Below are 15,024 nucleotides of genomic sequence, written 5' to 3'. Positions count from 1 at the left end.
ATTGAGGATGTTCGTTGAAAAAGCAGCACAATGAGTCCGGAATTGCATCTTCTTGTCGAGTATAACAGGTTAGTCTCGTATCCTTCTTTTCAAAATAAATGAAGCACTTGGATTCTGGTAGAGAAATAGAGATTTTTTTTTTATTTTCCACTGTGTGTTTTGGGTTGCAGTAATCTCTTGGTTTCCTAACAGGGTAAACTCTAGGTTTAGTTGAAAGTAAAGCCCCGACTTATTAGGTATCAGGGCAGTAGGAAGCTCACTACCACCACCTAGAGATGATCCCTCTTTGCCTTAGCTCACTTGGTCAAAGATCGATCTCTTCCTTGAAGAAGAGGAAACATCCCCCTCCTTGGAGGTACTCAAATAGGCCTTTTCCACCAACCTTTCTTGACCGAGGCGCTAGGAGGATCAACAGACAACTTATTTGGAGTTCCTTCTCCTCAAACACTTAGAAAGCCCCTTCAGTAGGAGAAGGAGGGTTAGAGTTAAACACCTTAACAATAAAGACTCTAGGGTGATCTGCTTGAACCTCAAGACCAGCAATAAGAGGCAAAATAGCTTGAGAGTGATCAGCCTGGACCTCGACCATCTTGAAAATCGACTTAGTAGGTACCAAGGGAGGCAAGGTCCTAATAGGCTTTGGTTTAACTACAGACATCTCTGTTACCATATCTTTGCTCTTTCGAGTCTAAAAAGCCTCGACAGCTTGCCTTATTGCATCTCTGGTTAGGAAAAAGTTCTTTGGTGTAACGATCTCATTCATTGGAACCACAAAAGCTAAAAACACCAAAAGACCAAAAATGTGAGCAAACGCATAGACAGTTATTGAGTGCAGAGATTATAATAAGCAAGAACGTAGAATACTCACAGAGTAACACTCTTCTCTAGGTTTAATACTCAGACACTTAAAAACATCATATTTGAAGTTAAGGGAGGTTAAACAGGAGAAGTATAACTACTCCCACTCAGTAAGTTGGGGAAAGTTGCTACAAAAAGATGTCAAAAATTTCTCAACCTAACTTAAGACCTCAATCATAATCCCCTTTAAATGTAGAATGATCGTTATTTAGCGAGAAGGTAATAGAATGCATGAGTGGTGTGAGTGATGTTTGGGAAGATGAACATATTTGGGTGGATGAGATTCCTACTCATGACATCCACCATCTTGTAAAGGCTTGACATGCATTTTTTTTAATCAAATTATATTTCATTTTCTAAAAAAAACTATTTGGAAACACAAAAATCAGAGGAGAAGTAATCTCTTTTTATTGTTATATTGGAAATTCCAAAGCTGGCTAAAGTTTTGAATCTATAATTCCTTACCCCATAAATGAACATAAATTAAATTTAACATAGATCTACTAATTTTATGGAAGAACTAATTATTTCACTCTTTAAAACTATTAGAATTACACACAAGTTTTGTTACAAATTCCTCAATGTTCTTGTCGGAGCTTCCACCATCATCTACAGCCATGCAAGCTAGTTTCTTCCATTTCTCTGAATTCTTCACCATCTCATTTGATATTTCTCTTTCCATGACTTCTCTTATACATCTTTCAATCTCTTTTTGAGTAACAATCCCTTCTTCATCTACCTTCACTCTAATTCCTACTTTCCAAATATCACTCACAAACTTGGCATTGGTTGGCTGATCTGTCCACTGTGGCATGGCCACCATTGGCACTCCCAGGCTCAATGCTTCCAGGGTTGAGTTCCAACCACAATGAGTTATAAAGCATCCCACAGACTTGTGAGCCAGGACTTCCAATTGAGGACTCCATGTTACAACTAGTCCCATTTCTTTGGTCTCCTCTATGAAGTTGTTTGGGAGCTTTTCTTTTTCTGGTTCTCTTACTACCCATAAGAAGCTGGTGTTACTTCTTTTTAGACCCCACGCCAACTCTGCCATTTGTACTTCTCCAAGGGCTGCCAGGCTCCCAAATGACACGTAAACAACCGAGTCTGGTTCCTTCGAGTCTAGCCACTCCATGCAAGCATCTGAATTGGGCTTGAAGAGGCTAAGACCATATTCCTTATCATCCTCCAGCCGCTTGTCTAAGAACATTGAAGGAATTGTTGGTCCAATTGGTTTGATGGGCCATTTGCTTGCCATCCAATTCACCACCTGATAATTTAGAAAGAGAAATTAGAATATAGGCCTGCACACATTATTAAGCAAAAAGAGATGTCTTGCCCAAATTTAGAGGAAACATGAAATATTATTATTAATAATAAATTATTTAAAAGAAGCCAATGAATAGTGAGTGAACCTAGCTTTTTTTTTTTCTTTTTGCTATCATAAGCTGCATTCCTATTTACAATTTAAGAAATTAAACACAATAAAGTGCATAGTTTCATTTTTTTCTTTTAATAATAATTGGAATAAGAATTAAAATTTGACTAGTCCCACTAATCAAACGTCGACAAAAGACAAATAATTAATTTAATTTTCAAGCAACAAAAACTTATCAATGATTATGGTTTATGTTTAGTGGCAAATGCTTTTTCTTTCCTGGCCTAGGTAGGATTTTGATGAAAGGTGAGGTTAACAGCGAAAAACTAGGGCCCAGAAATGCTTAGAGGAAGTTAGTTTTGTTCTTGCATACGAAATTACAACTTAGTAAAGAAAAATTTTTAGACGCATAAAAGTGTGTATAAATAATTTTGGGTGTGCAGGTAGCATTATAGCTTTGAGTTTCTTTTAAATCTGACTGTGAAAGATGGGTTTTGTTTATTAGAACTTCCAATTTTGGGTGTGATACTGAAACTATAATGTACTTTCTATATCATGGATCAAGTCTTCGAAGCAAAGTATGCAAACTTTATGGCTGCCACCACCTAATGTTGTGTCCTGGCCAAATGTTTCTGATTCAGTCCCATGGAATAAAGAATTTAACTCTAAATTTGTCCTCATCTTTGCAATCAGTGTTTTACACATACTCAGATAAGCAATTTTCATTTGGCAAACAGTATAACTGCCAGGCTTTTGTTGAATTAGCCCTAGTGTTTTGATGTATGCATGACTTCTGGATTTTGCAGCTACATGCGTTGTTCAGAGTTTTTTTGAATTTTTGTCTTTTCCGATCGACTAACTAATTGAAGTATAAGTCGACCGTTTCAGTGCAATATCATACCCATATTCTCAGTTGAACAATGATTAATGAAGCAAATTTCCTATCGGTTAGTATAGGATCTCGAATTCATCTTTGCAGTTGACTAGGCCCTGTGTTTAGATTTACCAACCGGCCACCATATTGTTGACCAAATATGTTATCTTTTCTTCTAATGCAGTTACTTTTTTATGCAGAATCATGGATCTCTTGGTTTTATTCTTGCTTTTGGTGGTAGGTTGATGTATTTTCAATACCAAATTTTTCTACTTAACATATGTTATCCTAAATTTGATGTATTTTGGAGTCTCATCACGGAGATAGCCAATTTTATAGTACTTTTATCAATAAAATTTCCATTTATCGAAAAAAAAAATTATTTTATAAAGTCAACAAAGTAAAAATCAAGAGAAACCATTGTAATTTATAATTTTGTACATATATAGATATAAATAGAGAGAGAAAGAGAGAGAGGGTGCAGGGTATGTGGAGCCTACCTCTTCTTCAAGCCCATTAAAGGTGTTCCAGAAGAGCCAATCAGCATCATCAATATTCGAGAACCGGCTAAAAACAAGGTCGTAAATAGCTGGATATGACCCTGCACCATTCACGAACGATGGCAGATCATTGAACTCCAACTCTGGAAGGGAAGGCAAAGAAACCACACCCACAGCTTCTGCTTCTGAAGAAACCTTCAACGACCCTTGAATTTCATGGTAATATAAAACAGAAACTGCACAGGATTGAGTGAAAAATGAAGCTCCAGAGATCCCTGTGTTTCGAGCCACATCTAAAACCCATGGTAAAACAGAATCATATATGATACACTTAACTGGGTATGGAGAGCTACCATGTTTCTCTATCAGCTCAGCTAAGCTTTGTGGGACTGTGGCCTTGTAGCGCTTTAGAAATTCATCAGGGCTTGCTGCTCTTTCTCCTTCCTGGAATCCATCAAAAATGGTTTCTACATTGATGGCACTCTCGTGGGGAGCTCGCATGGAGTGGGCGATGGAGGTGCTGGTGACTAGGGTGACCTTCAGACCTTTTGAGGCTAAACGTTTTGAGAATTGAAGCATTGGGTTTATGTGACCCTGTATTGGCAAAGGGAATACCAGCACATGGCTTTCTGTGGCAGCTGTCTGTTTCTTCTCCATTTTTACTGTAATATTTCACTTAATGAAGCTGCTGAGATATAATTTATAAGCAGAGATCGGGAGGAATCGAGGAGATTGTGCCAAAAAAAAAATGGCAATAAATAAATTACTTTTTAAAAAATAAATAATTTAATTAAACGAGAAAAAATAATTGTTTTATAATTTTAATACTTTTTAAAATTTTAAAATTTTCTAATTAAATTATACGTACCATAAGTGAAAATACCTACGGACTTGCAGGCACATGCACAATCGTTTTCTTTCTCCAATTTAATGAAGTACTTATTCAATCTTCTTTAAATCAATGGTCGAGATTTGATGATTTAGGTGTTCTTGTCTTACTTTTGCTTGAAAACAAGGGCTCACTTGGGACGGAAATAGAAATAAAAATAAATATAAATGGAGAATGTCTTTATCAATCAATATTTTATTCTCAGTTTGTATATAAATCTTATTTGATAATATTAAGTATTTTAATAGCAGCTAATTATTTTAATATTATTTAAATAAAAATTATAAAAAATAATTTTTCATAATTAATATTATCAACCTTTAAAATACATTAACCCTGTAATATAAATGTATTCTTTAAGTAATGGCTTTTTTTTTCTCTAATAAAAGAACTCTCCATATTGAATTAGGAGATTTCTCTTTGAAAACATAGAAGCATACTCTTAGCTTATTTTATTAGTTATTGAAATAAGCTGTGGCTTCCCATGCAATTTCTAGCCACCCTTTATTGCATTCTTGTAGTCTTGGTTTTTATTACTTGTCGAAAATTTAATCAATTAATTTTCTTATTCAAAATTAAATCCCTTCTATTTGGTCAATTCATTTTTGTTACCCAAAATTTAATGTCCCCTTCATGTGATCAATTAATTTTTTCTACTTGAAATTATACCTCTAATTTAAGTTTTCGGAAATTTATTTGCGCATCTGTTAATGAATCCATTTGAGTTGCTAACGGACTCCATCTCTTCTGTAAGTTTCAGTGTGAAATCTTGTATCATCCCTTAAACCCAAATTTGATGCAAGCAGGATACTGATTTTGCTTGCTAGCTCCTTTAATTATTAGAGGGTTGTTTATTGCTACATCTCTAAGACAAGATTGAACTAAGATCTAAGCTCTGCGATTTCTGGCAATCTATTTTTCTTCTGACAAACTGTCGCATCAAAATTGATTTTTACATCAGTTAGGGCTTAAGGAGACCACAAACAAGGGAAAAAGCAGCGGGGCTCTAGCTGAGGTAATCTTTAGGTCGAGATACACTCTTCTTGATATGACAAAGCTGATGAAATAATTTCTTGGAGAGGCAAAATATGATCTCTGAGAATGAAGGCATTTCTACTTTTCTAGATTTCCCATAAGAGAAAATAGCTAAATGAATCATCTCCTCCCACAGCTAGATAGCCGCAGCAGAGTTGTAATCTCTAATTAACCATAAATCCAATTGTTGAAGAACTGGTAAGCATGGATGAACGAATGCGAAGGGGGGGAGTGGATCCATTCTTTTGCATGAATACACTTGAAGAACAAATGTCTTATACTTTCCTTTTCTCCACAAACTTTGAATCCATTATAGAATTTTCCCAATCGCTCATACACTGTTAATTCAAAAAAGTATAACATATTATTAATTATTATCATAGATTTTTATTATTTATAATTATGTTATAAATTTTATAATTTAAAAAAATTAGTATATATAATATTAAAAAAATAATTATAAAAATAAAAATATTATAAAAATAGAAAAAATTTACAAATAAATGTATTAAATATTTATAAATTAATTATAATATTTAAACAAAATAAAATGATAAATAGAAAAAATATAATGTTATATTGTAAATAAATTGAAATAATTAATATTAATAATAATATTAATATAATTTTTATAATTACATTTATATAAATTTAATATATAATTAAATAAATTAATATAATAAAATATAATAATTAAATTAATAAAAATTAAATTAATGATCAAAATTAAAAGTGCAGTAATGAATACTATAGTGCGTGTATTAAGTATATTACCACACTTAAGTGCAGTAACAATTTATATATATATATATCTTTTTTTTTAATTAAATGTTTACCGTGCTTTAAATAAAAATAATTTTTTTATTGTACTTTTAAAGCAGGTAGACTCACCTTTTATCCTAATTCGAGAAAAGAGTTTGAAAAAATTATCCACCTTACACATTATAGACTCTCATTGCAAAAATTACCGTGGAGTCTCCTTTTGCAGAAACTCTCCACCATAAAATATTTTTAATTATAATTATGAGTAAACATTAAAAAAGTTAAATGAATAAAGAAATCTATTTTAATTAAATTAGACATGATGAGTTGAAATTCAAGAGTTACTAGCTGTGTCCACATTTGCGTCATGATTGATTTGATAAGAAATGAGTTTCTTTAATTTTTTTATAAAAATTAAAAAAAGTTAGAAATATTCGAAATGTCTCAATAGAAACCCTTGGATATTCAAATTAAATTTGAAATTTTTTTAATGATATATTTTTCGTGCATAAAAAATTAAAAATAAAGAAGAAAAAAGATAAAAAGAAACTATGAAAAAAAAAGAGACTTTGAGCTAGATCTGTTCTGAAATTCTTATATCATGTTCCATAGAACGGGATAAAATATCTTTTTATATGTGTATCAAGCGATTTATTAATGATGGAAATGTTTTCTTGCACGTGTATTAAGTGGCTTATTAATAACGGGACAATTAGCTAATAAATATAGTTTCGACTAGTCCATACTCTGCTTATCGTGTACGTTACGTCAATCTATTTACTGTATGTACATTTATGACTCTGGCGATGTATTGAGGAGATATCCGGTGTGTAGAAAATAGGCATTCTATTTTAATTTTATTAGATTATGTCTGACGATCACTGAAGTTGATTGCGCTCGCATTCAATATCTGTTTATGATATGAGTTTTGAAAAGGTTTATTCATCCGTTTTAAATTTTGACAGAATTAAGAATTCTGATAATCTGATATACATATTTCATATGTTGAATTTTTTACTATTTAATTAGTCCGAAAAAAAAATTCACGTCATCCTTTTAAATTATGTTTACATGCAATGTTTTATTTATCTCTTATTAAGACATTTTTTAATGTCATGTCATATTGATATAAAATTTTTAGCCCAATAAAATATTACAATTGTGAGAAAATTCTTATATAGTACTAGTAGAAATAATTAAAATGTTTCAACCCTTATTCTATTCGAGTTTTCGCTCAACTGGTTAATTAATTAATTATTCGATCATACAAGCCAATATATGGTAATAGTAATTAATTGAAAGGAAAAATTATTTTTTAGTACATGAGGTTTAACGTAATTAACACTTCTATCCCTCTATTTTGGCGACCCAACACTTAAGTCACTTTTTCTTCCGTCCGAATTCGTATCCTTCCGTCCAAAATGGCCGTTTGGTCAAAAAGTCTAAGGTGAGAGGTGAAATTTTTTATCAAAAATACCCTTAATAAACTTAATAAAACTCTCTCAACGTAAAATCCCTCCATCCTTCTTCTCCCTCATATCTTCTCTCTTCTTTTCGGCCATTGTTGATTCTTAATTTTTTTTCTCTTTTCCATCTTTATTTTCACTCATATCATTCTACTCTCTCATATATTTCTTCTCCCTCATATCTTTTCTATTTCCTTTCAGCCATTATTGATTCTCCTTTTTTTTTTCTCATTTTCATCTTTCTTCTCCCTCACACTTCTCTTTCCTTTCGGCGATTGTTGTGAATCATCACTAGGGAAGAATAATATCTGTATCAAGTGGGTCTGCCAGGTACTGAAATGGAATATTGAAGAATGCGAATTGCATATGTAGCAAAAGGGCTGGGATAAGAATTTCTGAGTCAGCCGAAAACCCTAATAAGCCATATTATTTTTGCAGAGATAATGTGTGTGGAAGTTTTCGTGGAAGGTGTGAACCTGTGAATCAAAGTTCAACTCCATCAAGTGGCAGTATTAACGTGGATGAGGGATGGAAAATCGAAAAAAGAACACCTATAGAAGAAATGCTAGAGAATGTAATAGAAGATGTTGCAAAATGAAGAATGATATGAAGAAGACGAAGGAAGAACAAAGAGCTACTAGAGATGAGATTGCAAATATTGGGGGAATTATATACTAATTGAGAATAATTTATATTGTTTTGATTTTTATTGTAGTTGGAGTAACAATGAAAGTGATTTGAAATAATATGTACCAGAAATTTAGATAATAGAAACTACCTTTTTTTACTGTGAATATATATTTTGAATTTACATTAGTAGGACGGATTAAAATATTTGAATATTTAATTTTATGAGGACGTAAGTGTTTGAAAAACTAAATATATGAGGACTAAAGTGTTTGAAAATTTAAAAATATGAGGATTATAGTGTTTGAATATTTAAATGTATGTGGACTATAGCGTTGTGAACTTTTAGTTAATTAAGTGACAATATCATTGACAGATGTATTATTTTGTTACAAAGTATTTTATCCCTATTCACATATAAAAATATTATAAAAAAGTAGCCAATAAGAAATGTAAACGCATACACAGGATGTGAAAAAAACTGAATATTCATTCATATAAAAACTTGATCATTTGAATGATAACATGATCAAGTCCATTACATTGCAAATGAAATTTTTTTCTATTACATTACAAAATATATGCAAAAAACCTATATAATTTCTTCAAAGTTGTCCAAAATATCTTTACAATATCTGTATATCTGAAATGACCAGTATATATCCAAAATAGCTGCACATCAAAATATCTCAAAACCTGCAAATAAAATCTGTAAAAAAATAATAATAAACATCAAAAGCTACAAACTAATTATATAAAAAAAATCACAATTTCATCCAATTTAGACTAAATTAAAATTCACTAAATCTGTCCAAAAAAAACATGTTGCATATCTAATATATCCAATAAAAAACTCACAACATGTACATCTGTCTACAAATTGTTCATTCTATCATCACGCCCTTCATATTTGATTAACAAATTATACCTCTCAGATTTATCCATTGCTATCTATAAAAATAAAAAGGAAATTACAAAATTAATTATCAAATCATTAAACCCCCTAATCTTAACTGTAAACCCTAGAAAAATCAATAAATAAATAATTAATTATTGTAACTCAAAAAATCTAAACAGTAAAGTAATAATTTTTTTTTCACTGTAAAACAAAAGGGATTTTCGTACCTTCAAAGTGGACCATGCTCCATCTTCGGAATATAGTGGGTTCAGTGCTTTTCGAAAAAATTAAGGAAATGAGAGATAATGGGACCACAGAAAGAGAAGTTTAGATAGAGAGAGAGATAGAGAGAGCACGAGAGAGAGAGAGACAATGAGACTACAGAGAGAGAAGTTTCGATAGAGAGAGAGACAAAGAGAGTGCGAGAGAGAGGGACAAGGTTGAGACAGAGACAGAGAGAGCGCGAGAGAGGGACAAGTTTCTATTGAAATAGAGGGGTTTAGTTTCGACAGAGAGAGAGATAGAGAGAACGCAAGAGAAAGGGACAAAGCTGTGAGTAGGGGTGAGCATTCGGTCGGTTCGGTTCAAAACTAAACCGAACCGAATAAACCAAAAATCGAAATTTTAGTTTTTATGAAAACCAAACCGAACCGATTTTGGTCAGAAACCGAATCGAACCGAACCGGTCTGATTCGGTTCGATTCGGTTCGGTTTGATCGGTTTCGATTTTTAATATTTTTTTAATTTTTTAAACTTTATTTTTAGTATTTTAAAATTTAATTAAAATATTTTAATTTTAATATAATTTAATTTCTCTATATTATTGAAAAAATATATTATTATCCCTAATCTGTTCGGTTCGGTTTTTTCGGTTTTTTTCTGATCAAAACCGAACCGAACCGAAATAACCAAAATTTTTGAAATTTAAAACCGAACCGAATCGAAATGTATAAAAAATCGAACTAAATTTTCAAATCGGTTCGGTTCGGTCGGTTTTTTCGGTTTGAACCGGATTCTGCTCACCCCTAGCTGTGAGAGAGAAAGGGACAAAGCTGTGAGAGAGAGAAGTTTAAACAAAGACAGAGAGAGCGCGAGAGAGAGGGAGAAGAAACAGGGAGAAAAAAGATAATAGGGTTTTGTGATTTTGAAATAGAAAAATTTTTTATGAGGGTTAATTTTGTCAATTCAAGTATTTCAAACGGTTATTTTGGACGGAAGGACTATGAATTCGAACGGAAGAGAAAATGAGGGATTTAAGTGTTGGATCGTCAAAGTAAAAAGACAGAAATATTAATTATGTTAAATCTCAATGACTAAAAAATAATTTTTTCTAATTGAAATAATATTCCATACGTCTGCTTTTCAGGAGTTTTTTTTATTAATTTAGGATTAAAAATTAAAAAAAAAGTCAATTTAGAGTAACCCATAAAATATTTGTAAATTTGAATTTGATTGCCAACTAACTGTCAAAATTGATTCTTGCGCCTTTATAAAAAAAGTCAGAGCCTCACTTTATTTTAAGTGGCATATTATTATTTTTTAAGTGTCTGGCACGACCGGCGCTGGACTATAATTTATTTTTTTTTATTTTTTTAATTATTAAAATATTATAATTATATTAATTAATTAATTTATTATTTTTATATTATATTAATTTAATAATTTTATTTATATTATATTTAATTTTCACTGAGCAGGTCCATCTATTAATGCGTGATTGAGCAGGTCGATCTATTAATGCGTGATTCAATTCGCGATTAAAGTAGGTCGAAATTGATCGAGAAATTGAATTTACCAGAGGGAAGTCTAGTTCATTTGCTGTAATGGAAAGCAGGAGAGCAGACCTAATTATGTCACAACTCTATCAATACGCGCATCGAAAAAAATTTAAATGGCCGCCTGATGAATATGTACAGATAAATATGCTCGTACGTACGAGAGGTGACACTGTAATAGAGTGGTAATTATCTGCCACTAAAAAATAAAGGAAAAATGAATAAAAGAGGTTAAGAAATACAAAAGGAAAATTTGACCTCTTCGAATTAAGTTTACACATACTTAAAAACCCTATTTTCTCTATATTTCAAAATATTATTACTGTACGTAATTTAGAATAATATTAATTTTATAATACTGAAATTATTTAAAATAGTAATATTTTTAATTTAAATATTAATAATAAAATATATTAAATATTAATATATAAAATATATTAATATTTAAAATTATAGAATAAAATTATACAGTAATTAGATATTGTACGTGATTATTCAATTATTTATAATTTATTAAAAATAATAGATTTAATTAATTTATTATATAATTAAATTAATTAATTAATTAATTTTTTTATAAATTATAAACAATTTAATAGTAAGATAATATAATAATTTTAAATATTATATGCTATTAATGGAGCGTTTATAATTTATTAAGAAGAAAAAATAAATAAATTAAGTAATTTAATAAAGTTATTTTGTATATATTTAATAGTTGGATATTATTATAATTCTAAATATTTTTATGTGCAGTCTCTCTTAATATTAATTTTTATAATACTTTTATATATTAAAAATATTTTTATAAAATATAATAATTATTTATAATTGATAGGAGTACTTTATACTATATAATTACATTATTAATTTATTAAAATAATAAAAAAATTTTATTACAAAATAAATATATATAATATCATTGAATTATTTTTATATATCTAATAATAGCCGAATTATTTTTATATATTTAATAATAATATAATATTAATTTTATAATTCTAAAATTATATAATATCAGTAATTTTTTATTTAAATATTAATAATAAAATTTATTAAATATTACTATATTAAAATTATAAAAAAATATTTATTATTATAAAAATATAATATAAATAATATTATTAAATTAATATAATATAAATATATTATTATAATATATTAATAATTAAAAAAATAAAAAATAAAATTGATCCACTTAAAGCCACAATTTAAAAAAAATAAAAAATAAAAGAAATAATGATTTAGCGTCATACTGTTATTTAAAAAAAAAATTTTAGCATTTTTATAAAAAGCATCGGGTCCTCTTGACACTTTTTATAAATATATTAAAAATTATTTTTATTTGTCAATTTTTTACTGTCAAACGCTAAATTTATAAATATTTTATTTTTAATTTTATTTTCAATCTAAATTGATAAAAGTCAATCGGATTGACCGCATTGAAAATTGTAAATATTATATTCATTCGGTCAAATTTGTTTATCTTTTATTTTTAGATGTCATATAATATTATTTATTTTTTTTATATTATATTTAATATATAAATGAATTATTATAATTTTATTTAATTTATTATTTATTTTTAAATAAAAATTTAGATTATTTTTTTAACATTTAAATTCAATTATCTATTCTTAATAATGATTTTGTTATTTTAATAAAATTTATTTTTTCCATGACCATCGCATCTTTAAATGTAAATATATTAACATAAATTATTCAATTACTTTTTGAGTTTCATACATTATTTAGAAATTAGTTATTTTATTAAATACTTTGTGTTATAAAGCTCTCACTATATATATGAGCATAAATTTATACTTCTTTTCCATTACATAAACTCATTATTATTTATATAAATTAAAATGTAATGAATATGGTAACATTAATGACCTTTATATTATTTTTTCAATATATTCTCAAGTCATATTACTCTATTAATCATTTTTTAAATTAATACATTTAAATTTTTACTGCACATAATTAAATAGATCTATTTTAACCAACCAGTGTTGTAATACTCTTTAAATTTTTATAGATAAAATAAATATTTATTAAATAAATTATTATCTTAAATATGAAACTGACGCATAATTTAAAACCCATAAAAAAAATTAAAGCAAGCCTATAATTTAGTATAGAGGTAACATTAAATTTTAATTTTTAATTTGCTAATTGATAATATATAAATAAAAGGAATTTTTGAAATCACGACATCTATCTGGTAAGACAGTGACAATATGAAAAGCGTTATAAACCGATTCGATTAGGTTATAATAAGACCGACTTCTAAAAATTTAGATTATGTTGTTAAGAATTTCATACCAGTTAAGACATAAACAATATAAAAAGCAGACCTCTCAAAGTTCAGATCATCATAGAATTTTAAATCTTTATGCGCGGAAAAATATAAATGTGACATTTTTTATTGAAAAAGTATGGATTAACTGACTCCATATTCATTTCTCAGCTATTCACTATTAATGAGCTGTCTGAAATCCTTGACAAAATGAATTTTTGACCTAACAATGGAACTAATGACAAGAAAAATCGTCATGAGTAGAATTAACGAAGATATGAAAGTCCAATTAAGAATATATATACCCTTACCAAGAATAAGTGAAGGATCCATTTTTTCCACTAATAAAAAGAATTCACTTAGTTTTCTACACAAAAAATCTTAACATTTCCAAAGGAGGGATCCAATTAATCTTTTCATTAATCACTCATATTTCTTCCATTGATCAAATCAATCACATTCTTGAAAAAATTTCATTAAATCAAATCATCTATATAGATGTCAAGATCTGAATGATTTTCTAAATCTCATTTATTGCTAATGAAATTAAAAATTCTAAGTTTTGAAATATTTAATTATGTTTTGATATTGTATACTATAAATTAAAAAGTATTAAAACATTTTAAATATTGTAATTTAAATTTATAAAAAATATTACAAGAAATAATTCTATTTAAGAAATTCAAGCCTTAACATCCACAATCATTGTTGGTTGATAATTTCATAGACAGTAATGCATAATTATTACTAATAATAGTGATGGCAAATGGTTTTTGAGTTCTCGTCATTTTAGATTGTAAGATTTGAATTTTGTTTTTTTTAATCGAGAATGAATCACAATATTTTGAGTTGTGGTAATTTAGTTCAATTATCATCAAGCCATTAAAAAAAAAAATTATTATCCAATTTAGATAAATTTACAATTAATATTAAATCATTTTAAATTAAAATATTAATTTTATTAGTTTAATTTTTAAATTTAATTTTGATCAAGCAATTGATTTTAATGCTTGCATGTGTTTGTTTGTTTTTTTTTTTTTTTTGTTATGGTTGTCATTGTTTTGGTTCTATTGTAGTCTCTCTCTGTGACGGTGTCAGAAGGATGCTGTGTTGGTGTAGTTAATATGCAGGGGTTGTAGTTTGGTTTTTAGTATTTGAGGATTTGGTTAATTGATTTGATTGTCTTTGTTTTCTGTGATTTTGTTTTATTTTTATGGTTTGATTGGTTGGTTTATTAGATCAGATTCTTTTATATTCGATCTTATAAAATAGATTAACATGGAAAGGTACCCATGATTAAGTTGTGAAGGCTCATAAGTCTTAAATAAAGCTGTGAGCATATGACGAGACAAAAGTATGTGGAAAAATTGTCAAATGTGACGATAATAATTATACCTCATATATATTAAATTTATGTTTATTTTCATATTAATTAAAAATATATATTTAATATACTTTCAATTATATTATTCTATTATTGATTTTTTTAAAAATTAATATATAACCCACATTTTAATATATTAAAAAAATTAAATAAATGTTTTAAAAAAATGAATAAAAAAATATAAAATTATTTCGTCGTCGTCGTGGTTGTTGTGTCTCATCGGTGGACCAGTGGCGACACTTTTTTTCTTGTACAACTTAGAAAGAGATGGATGGT

At 28.4% G+C, this 15,024-nt stretch overlaps 1 protein-coding gene across 2 annotated transcripts; it reads right to left on the bottom strand.

Moving 5' to 3' along the window:
- Window positions 1–1,319: 1,319 nt before the first annotated feature.
- Window positions 1,320–4,296, bottom strand: LOC110615108 (UDP-glycosyltransferase 74E1). 2 transcript variants are annotated; one of them, XM_021756818.2, is made up of 3 exons: window positions 3,964–4,296; window positions 3,611–3,846; window positions 1,320–2,128 (listed from the first exon to the last, which is right to left on the bottom strand). In XM_021756818.2, the coding sequence occupies exons 1-3, from the start codon at window positions 4,265–4,267 to the stop codon at window positions 1,388–1,390; spliced, it is 1,281 nt and encodes a 426-aa protein (XP_021612510.1). In that variant the 5' UTR covers window positions 4,268–4,296; the 3' UTR covers window positions 1,320–1,387. The 2 variants fall into 2 exon arrangements, with proteins under 2 accessions (XP_021612510.1, XP_021612509.1); XM_021756817.2 differs by having other exon boundaries at window positions 3,611–4,293.
- Between the last annotated feature and the right edge of the window lie 10,728 nt (window positions 4,297–15,024).

The sequence above is a fragment of the Manihot esculenta genome, chromosome 5 (genome assembly GCF_001659605.2).
Source record: "Manihot esculenta cultivar AM560-2 chromosome 5, M.esculenta_v8, whole genome shotgun sequence".
Classification (NCBI taxonomy): domain Eukaryota; kingdom Viridiplantae; phylum Streptophyta; class Magnoliopsida; order Malpighiales; family Euphorbiaceae; genus Manihot; species Manihot esculenta.
The sequence above is the reverse complement of the archived record's forward strand: the minus strand, read 5'-3'. Positions and strand labels throughout refer to the sequence as shown.